The sequence below is a fragment of the Sus scrofa genome, chromosome 15 (genome assembly GCF_000003025.6).
Source record: "Sus scrofa isolate TJ Tabasco breed Duroc chromosome 15, Sscrofa11.1, whole genome shotgun sequence".
Lineage (NCBI taxonomy): Eukaryota > Metazoa > Chordata > Mammalia > Artiodactyla > Suidae > Sus > Sus scrofa.
In genome coordinates, this window is record NC_010457.5 from 131,201,956 (window position 1) to 131,214,132 (window position 12,177).

A 12,177-nucleotide genomic window follows, 5' to 3' on the forward strand; every position below is an offset into this window, starting at 1 on the left:
AAATAGAAAGCTATTGGTCACAGGATATAGACTGATGTTATTAAAAACGTTCCCCTTCAGATTTCGATAAATACGATAAAGATATATAGAAACATGTTAAGGAAGCCCGTTGCAAAGTTAGTCAAGACATCTTTCTTGAAAAGAATCCAGCTGTCTTTGATTAAGGTAGACATTTAAAGAGATTTGCAAAAATGCAAAATGAGGCCCTCCCCTAACTAATTTTTGTATTTGGAAACTGGTTTTCATAAAAATATGTTGTTTGTGGTCACAGGTAGGTGGTTTATTTGGGGCTGCAGGAGAAACCCTCCCACACTGAGCATTCAGATGACAAATTCCATCACCAGCCTTACCCTCTGGTTTCAGTGTTCGGGCACATTTAGGCTTTGTCTTGGGGGCCGTTGTCATGACCTCTGCGTTCCCGGTTGAGTCATCCTTCCTCTGAGTCTCCTGATCCACCCCTTGGAGCTTCTCTTGGATTCCATGGTCAGGTAAGGCTCCCTCTGGGGCAAACAGTGATTTGTAAATAGTTTTAATTGCGGTCCCAGTGGCCCTCCTCCTTCCCCTAATAGTGACATCTCTTCTCATGCTCCAGGCCCCACACTTTGAGGTCTCTGTCCCCCGTGCCACATTTTTCTCCTGCTACTTCTCTGTCATTACAATTTTTTTTTTTTTTGTCTTTTTAGGGCTGCATCCACGGCATATGGAGTTTCCCAGGCTAGGGGTCTAATCGGAGCTGTAGCCGCTGGCCTACACCACAGCCACAGCAACTCCAGATCTAAGCCACGTCTGTGACCTACACCACATCTCACAGCAACACCAGATCCTTAACCCACTGAGCAAGGCCAGGGATCGAACCCGAAACCTCATGGTTCCTAGTCGGATCTGTTTCCACTGCACCATGACAGGAACTCCTTTTTTTTTGACATATTTTGTTATGGTGTGTGCCTTTCTTTTCCCCCAATTCACCAGCTGCTCTCACTCTCTGTGCAACCTGTAGAAATCAACCAGCTAAATTTGGGGGGACTTGTTTCCTGATTCTTGGCTTGTGACCCCTGCTGCCAGAAGGCGCCACATCCAAGGAAACACAGCCAGATGGTCTGTTTCAGCAGAGGAGTCTTGCAGAGCACTTTTCCAGGTTCCCTAGGGCCTGTGTGCAGTACTGGAGGCAGGGAGATCTGGGATGCCTGGGTGCCTCTAGTGGGGAGAGTGTAAGGTACCAAAGAATTGAGAGTCAGGGGCCTTGCAAGGAGAGTGAGGCTGAGACCTTAGAGGATTTACCAGCAGGTGAGGGGAGGTGTGTGTGTGGGCTTAGCTTTCGGGCTCTCTTCTCCTATGGATCTGGATATAAATATCAAATAAACTTTATATTTGTATCTTTGGGCCAGATTTTTTATTGGGTGCCAAATTGACAAACTGTGGGGAAATTAAGTTTCCTTGATTTCTCAGCCCTTCTGTAACCAGCCCTAGCCTCCTGAGACATGAAAATGCATACAGTATAAAAATAGGGGATGTTTGCTCTCACTTCCCCTAGAAATATTTTACTTTTCCTACACCGTAGAAATTGGATCGGGGGCTAGTTAAGTTCTGTCTAATCCTAAAAGGTCATAAAATTTCTCATCTCCTGAGACGGCCAAATAATTACAGCCAGGGCTAAGTTCCCAAAGAACCAGGAATACTGGAGACTCTATCCCTAGGTGTTTATATTTCTTCCTTTCTTTCTTTTCTTTTCTTTTTTTTTTTTTTTGGTTTTTTAAGGCCACAGCTGCAGCATATGGAGGTTCCCAGGCTAGGGGTCAAATTGAAGCTATAGCCACCTGCCGATGCCAGAGGCACAGCAATGCGGGATCCAAGCCATGTCTGCGACCTACACCACAGCTCACGGCAACGCCAGATCTTTAACTCACTGAGCAAGGCCAGGAATGGAACCCTCATCCTCATGGATGCTAGTCAGACTATTAACCCCTGAGCCACAATGGGAATTCCTAGGTGTTTATATTTCAAAAGGGATGAAGCCCAGAACTTGGAGATATCTTTAATAAAAGATGGAGACACCCGGGGTTTCTCTGACTCTGGGAAAGAAGCATTTAAATTCTCCCACATTAGGGTGAGGTCCCAGGGTCTTTTCAATCTTATCTCAAAGCAGCAAAAGATTTTTTTTTCTCCTTTCGGAGGGGAGGAGCATAGCTGTCCCGGTCCTGCACATAAACAGAAAATCCATCCTTCTTTCTCTTTCGTCTATGGGGTGAAATCCGCCACTCATAGAGAAAGAATTCATCAGTTCTTTTCTCATGCCTGGGGGTCTGTGTGTGGGGGATAAATGCTGCAATACTGAGCTGGTTGTGACTATCAATAAAGAATTCTTTTCTTTGACCCAGGTGCTTTGTGTTTCTGCAATATTCATACATCAAAAAACGTCTCTCTGCAAGGGGTGGGGGGGTTAACATCTCCAGACCCTCTCAGTTCAGACAAGGCTCATACTTGGTTCAAATGCACAGTTAGTTAGCACAGATCTTGAAATGAATAGGCTAAAAATTGGATTTGAAAAAAAATCCCCCTCATATATTTGCATTCTCTTTCACCAATGGTACCACCATTCTACCAGCCACTTAAGCCAGAAATTGAAGAGCAAGCCTTAATGTCTCCCTCTCATCCTCAGCTTCTAATTTACCAAGTGTTGTCAGCTCTACCTGCAAACTGATCCTGACTAGATCTCTCCATCTCCACTGCCCGATCTGAATCCAAGCTGCTGTCAACTCCCGAGGTATCTGTCCTCTAAAGGGTTGCCCTGCTTCTGGTGTTTTCTATATCCAGTTCATTCTTTACATAGCACCAGAATTGGTCTCGCCAAGTTTAAAATTGGATTATGTCACTTCCCTGATTCGATCTCTTCAGGGATTCCCCATTGCATTTAGAATAAAATCCTACCTCCCACACCTTGGTGGACAAGCATGAACTACCTCCAGCCCCCTCTCATCTTACCTCTTGGGAGGCATTTTTTCTTGTGTCTTCTTTTGGGGGTTGCCCAGATACATCTTTTTTTCTTCTTTCCTAAAGAAAAAGGTTACAGACCATCTTTTATAACTACAGACATTGATCTACCAACCTTGTATGTCAACAATTTTTAGCTTTTATATTTGGTCTTCAAAACACAGTGGCTACGAGGTCATTGCTAACCTTAGGTGATGCTGAAATTTTTAAAAAAATAGTTTTTTTTTGGTTGTGCCCACGGCATGTGAAAATTCCCAGGCCAAGGATCAAACTCATGCCACAGCAATGAGCCAAACTGCTGACAATGAGCCAAACTGCTGACAATGCCAGATCCTTAACCTGCTGGGTGATGCTGAAATTTTATTTATTTTTCTTTTCCTTTTTATGGCCACGCCTTTAGCAAACAGAAGTTCCCAGGCTAGTAGGGGTCAAATCAGGGCTGCAGCTGAACCCTACACCACAGCCACAGCCACAGCCACAGCCACAGCCACATCAGATCTGAGCTGCATCTGCCACCTACACTGCAGTTTGCAGCAACACGGGATCCTTAAATCACTGAGAAAGGCCAGGGGTCGAACTAGCATCCTCAAAGAGATTATGTCGGGTTCTTAACCCTCTGAGCCACAATGGGAAGAAACGGAGACAGTAAGTTTAGGTAACTCATTTCTAGAAGTTGGGCTGTGAAGTGGAGGGAGAGCTATAGAGGCCCCCGAAGTGAGACGAGGATCAAGAAAACGTTCCTTTTCTGACTGTGTGACAGGCTTGGGCGTGAGCTGAATGAAGATCCTTGGGAGAGGAGGTGCTTAATTCTCAGGAAAGAGAGGGAACCGTAGATGCTGTCAGCATTGCCTTGGAGAGAAAGAAGGCATTGGAAAGGAGGGGCAGATGCAGTCTGGAGTTGCAGGGTGGGAGCAGGAAGTGAGGGAATTCCCAGATGATGTTTTTCTGTGAAGTTGGAGGAAGGGTCATTGTTGAGCCAAAAGGAGGCAGTGATGCATCAGAAGTTCGAAAAAAAAAATAGCTCAAGGTTTGAAAGGCTCATCACAGGAAGTGGTATGGTCATGTGGTGAGGAGGGATTGTTTGCAGGGGAATCCTGAGGCCACACAGCTGTGTGCCTCACCTCAGTAGTGCCTGATTGCAGCTGCCATGTGCAGGAAGCAGACGAGAGTTTCTTCCAAGACCTGCCAGAGATTTCCAGAAAAGACAGAAAGGCCAGAGTGGTTAAGCTGTCAGCAGTAGTTTCCCCAGACGATGAATGCTGGATTCCATGTCGGTAAGAAGGGTGGTGAGAAAAGGAGTTCCCCTCGTGGCACAGCACAAACGAATCCAACTAAGAACCATGAGGTTGCAGGTTCGATCCCTGGCCTCGCTCAGTGGGTTAAGGATGCGGCATTGCTGTGAGCTGTGGTGTAGGTCGCAGACAGGGCTCAAATCTGGCGTTGCTGTGGCTCTGGCATAGGCAGGTGGCTACAGCTCTGATTAGACCCCTAGCCTGGGAACCTCCATATGCCGTAGGTACAGTCCTAGAAAAGACAAAAAGACAGGGAAAAAAAAAAAAGGCAGATGATGACTTGGAAAAAGCAAAGGCCAAGGGACCAGTCATCCAATGAGACTGAAGGACAGCTGCAGAGGCAAAAAGTTGTAAGGAAGAAATCACGGAGGAATTTTTTTTTTTTTTTTTTTTTTGCTTTTCAGGGTCACATCCATGGCACATGGAGGTTCCCAGGCTAGAGATCAAATTGGCGTTACAGCTGCAGGCCTACACCACAGCCACAGCAACACCAGATCTGAGCCACATCTGTGACCTACACCATAGCTCACAGCAACGCTGGATCCTTAACCCACTGAGCAAGGCCAGGGATTGAACCCCCATCCTCATGGATACTAGTTGGATTCGTTTCCGCTGAGCCACGACAGGAACTCCCTCAAAAAACCTTTCGGTTTCTCTGTTTGAATAACTGAACCATCTGTCCGTGAGTTTCAGGTCCTCCTCCTCAAGGGCACAGAGTGTGTTACTCTTTCCACGGCTGGTTTACTCACTTCCTTCTTGCCCCACACCATGTAACACGGAAGCAGCGGGAGTCCAACAGAGCTGTGGCATTGTGAAAGAACTCTCTTCTCTCAAAACATCTCCTGCCTTTGCACAAAAGCCGGGGTTTAGACCTTCTTGGCTTTTGGAGGACATGTGAAGCTGAATGTGCGCTCTCCACTGAAACTCTTTTTCTTCTTACATTATTTCCTCTCTTATTTTCAAATATCACCATGGCTTTAGAGCAATGGTTTAGAGTGATCATGGTTCCGAAAAATGTTGCCGTGAATGGTTACCTTTCTTGTTGGGAGGCATCCTGGGTGCCTCTTGGAGTTCCTCTGGGTCATGTGGTTTGGGAGAATCATCTTTTATCGCTGACAAAAGAAACAGAATCCATCTCAGAGTGCAGGCAGCATGGACTGAGAAAGTGCTGAGGGAGATCAGTGGGGGAACCAGAAGGATGGAGAGCAGGTGTGGGCTCAGGTCTGGGGACCTGCCCGTCTACAGGGCTCCCTGGCTCTGCCGGGGTGTGATCAACTTACGGTTGCTGTTACCTGTGTGACTATCACAGTGGACCAGAGAAAAACTGCCCCTCAGAAGAGGGTTCAGCTATTGAGGGTCCCTTCCTCAATGGAAGAAAAGCACAAGGGCTCCCAGCAGCCTAGTCTGAGTGGCGACCTTGAATTCCGACGGCCACAGGGAGAGGAAACGTTTTTGCTATGTGAAAAGCACACTTTTTTTTTCTTTCTTTTTCTTCTCTTTAAGGCCACACTTGAGGCATAGGGAGGTTCCCAGGCTAGGGGTCTAATCGAAGCTGAAGCCACCAGCCTATGCCACAGCCACAGCAACACAGGGTCCAAGCCGTATCTGAGACCTACACCCCAGCTCATGGCAACGCTGGATCCTTAACCCACTGAGCGAGGCCAGGGATCAAACCCTCAATCTCATGGATACTGGTGGATTCATTCCACCACAACGGGAACTCCAAAAGCACACATTACTGCTTAGATGCCTGTGGTTGGATATTTTGGAACTTCTGAATCTATAATTATTTCATCTTGAGAAAGAGTGTAGGAGGTTAAGTACTTTATATATGTCCATACACAAGGGCCCCGGATGAAAGCAAGGGTCAGCCTGTACTTGCTAGTGAATGTTAGGCAAGAATAAACAAAGTTCTGCTAGTTTTTGCTGCACTAAGAAAGACAGAAGGACTTGACAGAAGGCGGTCACTTCCTTGTCTACACAGTGATGTAAAGATCCGTCTCAAATTCCAACCTGCACAGGAACAGCTGAGGCAGCAGGAAAGCAGTCATTAGACTTTTTAAATCATTTGTTGCCTTTCAAATTATTTAAATATCTTAAAAATCCAACCGATGTAAAAATGATGAGACTTGAATGTGAAAGTTCCTCAGTGTCAGGGTGGGGGCTGGGAAGGAGGCCCATCTATGTCTGGGGCACGGATTCAGAATTAGGGCCACTCTGTCTTTGTTTGCTTTGCATTTGGAAGGAGCAGCTTAGAGCTTTACCTTATTGAAGTGGCCTTGGGGAGTGGCCTGCCTGGACTCGGTCCCTTGTCCCTTCCTCCAGGTTCCTGCCCCAACCTGCTCCCTGGCTGATGAATGCTCTCCCTTTGAAGACCCCTAGTGGTGTTTGGCATCTCGGTCTGGCTGGTACTAACGGGGTTCCTGTCCCTCTCCCTTGGTGCCCCTCCTGGGCCACCTTTCCCAGCCTCTCTCCCCTCCCCTTCCCTGGGGATGCCGTCTCCCTTCAGGGTCCAAGCTCCCAAGGGCAGGGAGAGCAGCTGGACCAAGATGGTCGTGGAGAGCCGAGAGGAAAGCGCTGTGCCTAGAACATCCACGGCTCCTGCTCATGTAGATGCGAAAGCCAAGGTGAGCCCACGTTGTTCAAAACAAGGTTACCTGGTGCGGAGCCTGAGGGGGTGCAGGGCACCTCTGGGGTGTCTTCTTTATCTTCTGTCTGGAGGATCAGGCTGTCGCTGGACACTGAGCAGAGGAAGACAAGGAATTTCAGATCCCAAGACCCATAAGCAAGGACCAGAGGTAAGAGGAAGAGAAGCAATCAATTCCACTATTCCAGCTGGTAAAAGTGATGGCTTTGTGGTTATGTTAACTTTACTTGGGTGATGTTTTTTAGATGAGTAGAGAAAATGTTTGGACCAAAGAGGGCTCTCTATGCTCAGTATTGGAGACCTCAGATCCCCTGGTACTATTTTTGACAGTGCCAATGATATTCTAAAGTTATTATTTTTTTCTTCTTCTTTTAGGGCTGCACCTGCAGCACATGGAGGTTCCCAGGCTAGGAGTCGAATCGGATCTCCAGCTGCCGGCCAACACCACAGCCACAAGCAGTGCCAGATCTGAGCCGTGTCTGTGACCTACACCACAGCTCACGGCAATGCTGGATCCTTAACCCACTGAGCATGGCCAGGGATTGAACCCGCAATTTCATGGTTCCTAGTCAGATTCGTTTCTGCTGCACCACAATGATAACTCCTACAGTTACATTTTATAAATTAAAGTCTATTTGATTTACAATGTTGTGCCAATTTCTGCTGTACAGCGAAGTAACCCAGTCATATATAAACACACACACTCTCTTTCTCATATTATCTTCCACCATGTTCAGTCCAAGAGACAGGATATAGTTCCCTGTACTGTACAGCTGGACCTCATTGCTTATCCATTGTAAATGTAATAGTTTGCATGTATTAACCCCAAACTCCCATTCATCCCATTCCCTCCCATTTCCCCTTTGACAACCACAAGTCTGTTCTCTGTGTCTGCGAGTCCATTTCTGTTTTCTAGGTAAGTTAATTTGTGCCATATTTTAGATTCTATATGTAACTGATATCATGTGGTATTTGTCTTCCTCTCTCACTTCCCTTAGTATGAGAACCTCTAGTTGCATCCATGTTGCTGCATTGTAATCAGAATCCTTTATACTGATGGTTGGAGGAGAAAAATGACACAATTTTAGGAGCTAAATCAGGTCCAGCAGACCTTTAAACATTTTTAGTATTTTTTCTAATAAGTTCAATAACATCATGTATGGAATCCAAACCATATAAAAATGAATATGGTTGGAATGGAAAGGTCCTGTCATCAGAGGGCGAGTAATGGGTAAGTGCTGAGGATGTGTGTGTTGCACAAGTTACCTGTCAGTTCAGAACAGTGTGTTTTGAGGGTTGGTTTAGCAGGGCTCTTGGATAGCACAGCATCAAACTGGTGACTGCACGCCTGACAAGAGGTCCTGAGCCGAGCCAGTGCTAGTCTGCCCCCCGACCCCATTTCTTTTTCCTTGTTGCACCCGTTCTTTGCCCTGGAGTCCCTGCTGCAGCCCACATGGTTTGCGGGTGTATATTCTCTCTTCACAGCGACCTCAAATAGGGCAAGTCATCCCCAAGCATCATTGCCCTGCACAGACCAGAGGAAGGGCAGGCATCTCTTGTGAACTTCATCCACAACTTGGGATGTTCAGTTGCCATTGGTCATTAAAGACAAGAAGAAAAGTCACTGGTTACAAGGCCAGGGTGTCAGGGAGGAGAGTGAGTGGTAAAAACATCAGGGGTGGTCAGGGTGCCAAGGGCCAAGGGCAGAAGGTCGAGTTGTCCCAGGAGTGGGAAGCAGGTGTTCTGGGCGCTAAGCTTTATCCATGCCCCTGACAGTGCTCTTAATCCCTCTTAAAAGGGCTGTGTATGATAGGGGGTGCACAGGAAGGAGCAGATCAACGAAAAGAGGGGAGCCTGGGGCTCTAGTGCCAGAGGCTCACTAAGCTGGGGATGCACAGGTGCTGGACAAGTTTGTTTCTCACCTGGAGTGAGCCTTCCTTCCTGGATGATTCCTGGGGGAGTCTTGGCGAGGCCAGCAGGGCTGGGTGGCTTGGGCAGAATCTCAGTGCTGGGCTGGACAGGTGCTGCGGGCTCACTGACACTGGGCACCAAGGACGGACCGCTGGGTGGGGGCCCCTGGCAGGCAGGCAATGGCAGCAAGGGCCGGACGGAGCTCCTTTCTGCTGTGCTGGCTGGGGCTTCCTGAGGGGCAGCTGCGCTTCTGCTCCACCCTCTGTGGGAGGTGACCACTGGGAACCACAAAGGAACACACATCAGTACCTTGGATGTGTTTGGGGGAGGGGATGCTATTTGATGTTCAATAGGACGGGGGCATGGAGTTGGTCCCTCACAGATGCGTGGAATTGACTCATCATCATAGTCCACTTTTGTGACCCTTTCACATAATTCTGTCTTTGGTTTGGACATTTAATGCTCTCACAACTGCTTCCAACCTCAGATTTAATACCAAAGTGGTTTCGCACATCAAAAAAAAAAAGGGCCTGGAGTACAGGGCAGGAGGGAGGGAAGTTCTGTGTAGCCAGATCACAGGGTGCCAGGTGAGGAGGCACAGACACGGAGTCTGCAGAAATGAGCAGAAATCAGAACAGAGAGAGGACCTAACATCCCATATGAAGGAATTTATAGTTTCTCTTATTTGCTCCAGGGATGTGCGAGATGGTTCTCTCTTAAAAGAGGAACAGCATTTAAAATTATGTCATGGTACAGAATTGTCTAAATTCTGAAGCCCAAACAAAAGAAAAATTAGAGAAAATGAAATCCCTGCGTACAAAGCCAATCTCACCTTCATGTGAGAAACCAGCCCCAACTTTAAGCATAGCCATTTATCTCATGCTTCTATAGCCCCAAAGATATTCATTCACGAGGTCTCATACCATTTTTGAAGCTCTTGAAAACTGCCATCAGGCTTGGGTACTCATAAAGGTTGATGTGGCCAAACAGCATCTCCAGAAAGGACAGGCTAAAGGTCTTCTCCAGTTTGGTGAGGATGTTGTATACTACTCTGGATACAGGGACCAGATTTCTGCAGGCTTCCAATGACTCCTTAAAAAATGGAATGGAGGATTATCATAAATGGTTATAAACTGGAGTGGAAGTTTATTTCAGCTTTTGTGGTTTTCCAAGCTTGAAGAAAGTGATTTTCTCTGCAGAAGGAATTTAATGCAAATCGTATACTCAAATTCTCTAACCTAGAGAAATCATAGTTCCACATGTTTACTTTTGGAGCTTCACATGTATTTGGGTGGTTAGTCACAGGAATAAATAATTTAGTCTTTTTTTTTTTTTCTTTTTATGGCATCCCCTAGAGCATATGGAAGTTTCTAGGCTAGGGGTCAAATCAGAGCTGTAGCTCTGGGCCTACACCACAGTCAAAGCAACACCTAGTTTTCTTTAAAAATAAGTCATTTTTTTGTGAACCTTATTTTTGGGATATTTGAGGGAAGAAATAAATGTTAAGAAAGGAAAGGGGAATCAAAGGCTGCTACTCTGTGAGTTCCTGTGGTGGCTCGGTGGTAATGAACCTGACCAGTATCCATGAGGATGCAGATTCAATCCCTGGCCTTGCTCAGTGGGTTAAGGATCTGGCATTGCCGTGAGCTGTGGTGTAGATCACAGACATAGCTTGGATCCTATGTTGCTGTGGCTGTGGTGTAGGCCAGCAGCTGGAGTTCCTATTTGACCCCTAGCCTGGGAACTTCTATATGCCACAGGTGTGGCCTTAAAAAGACCAAAAAACGAAAGGGAGGGTGCTACTGTGTAATTAATTCTGCAAAGCTACGGGCAGGACTCTTCAGCAGTGGATCTAACATTGGTCACAAGTGGCAATTCTGGGGATTGCTTCTTAGCCTCTGCCCTCTCTTTCGCTCTCTCTTGGACTTGGCCTAAATGGGAAATTTTAGAGAAACGCTTGTGAAGAGAGGATGACCAGAAGGAGAAACATAGCAGGAAGAAATTGATGGCAAAATACTTACTGAGCACCAACTAGGTACCTTGGGTACCTAGCAACAGATAAAACCAACATGGTGTCATTCATGTTGGGGGAGGAACACTGTTGGGTGAAGCTGGACAGTAAATAACAAACACAAACTAAATACGCAATTACTATTTTTTTTCATTTTTCAAAGTTTTATTGAAGTATAATTGATTTACAATGCCAATTACTATTGATAGAATTGTTGTGAAGAGAAAGCATGGATTGCCATGAGGAAGAATAACGAGGGGGTCTTATTTAGATTAGTGGGCCAAGGACCCTCCCTGAAGAGTGGGTTAGGGGTTGGGATGGTGCCCTTAGTGGGTTAAATGAGGCCCCCTCATATCCGAAGATATGTCTCCTTGAAACCTATGAAAGTAACATTTTGTGGAAAAAGGGTCTTTGCAGAAGAGGTGGGGGTAGACATTAGAAGAAAGAGAGGCTACAACTCTATTGTCTACAAAAAGGAGACCACACCAAAAACCTATACAAAATGAAAAAGCAGAGAACTATAACTCAGATAAGGGAGCAAGGAAAAAAACCCAGAAAAACAGCTAAGTGATCTGGAGATCATCAGTCTCCAGGAAAAGACTTCAGACCCATGATAGTGAAGATGACTGAAAACATTGGAAATAAGCTGGAGGCAAAGACTGATAAATTATAGCAAACACTGAGCAAATAAATACAATATTTAAAGCTTAAGGAAGCAGAGATGCAAAATACAATAACTGAAATAAAAAATCCATTAGAAGCAACTCAAAATACAGGAGGAAGAAGAATGAATAAGCAGTGTGGAGGATAGACTAGTGGAAATCACTGATGCATTATAGAAAACAGAAAAAAAAAGATTTAAAAGAAATGAGGACAGTCTAAGAGAACTCTGGGACAATGCTAAATGCACCAACATCCATGTTATAGGGGTGCCAGAAGGAAAAGAGAGAGAAAGGAACAGAAAAAATGTTTGAAGACATAACAGCTGTAAACTTCCCTAACATGGGAAAGGAAAACTCACTCAAATCCAGGAAGCACGATTAGTGACCATATAAAATAAACCCAAGGAGGAATATCCCAAGGCACATATTAATCAAACTGACCAAAATTAAAGACAAAGAGAAAATATTGAAAGCATCTGGGGAAAAGAAACAAATAACACACAAGGGAACCCTAATAAGGTAACTGGCAGATTTTTCAGAAGAAACTCTGCAGGGCAGAAGGGAGTGGCACCATATACTTCAATGATGAAAAGAAAAAACATACAACCAAGATTACTCTACCCAGCAAGGTTTTCATTCAAATTGGAAGGAGAAATCAAAAGCTTT

At 45.7% G+C, this 12,177-nt stretch overlaps 1 protein-coding gene across 10 annotated transcripts in view; it reads right to left on the reverse strand.

Moving 5' to 3' along the window:
* SP110 (SP110 nuclear body protein) overlaps positions 1-12,177 on the reverse strand; it is a 56,633-nt gene that overhangs the window by 32,045 nt on the left and 12,411 nt on the right. For all 10 annotated transcript variants that reach the window (XM_021075650.1, XM_021075651.1, XM_021075649.1 and 7 more), the window contains 6 exons: positions 9,762-9,930; positions 8,850-9,116; positions 6,938-7,021; positions 5,315-5,392; positions 2,980-3,048; positions 351-500 (listed from right to left, as the gene is read on the reverse strand). In XM_021075650.1, the coding sequence (XP_020931309.1) occupies positions 351-500; positions 2,980-3,048; positions 5,315-5,392; positions 6,938-7,021; positions 8,850-9,116; positions 9,762-9,930 (817 nt within the window). The remainder of the gene's footprint in view (positions 1-350; positions 501-2,979; positions 3,049-5,314; positions 5,393-6,937; positions 7,022-8,849; positions 9,117-9,761; positions 9,931-12,177) is intronic.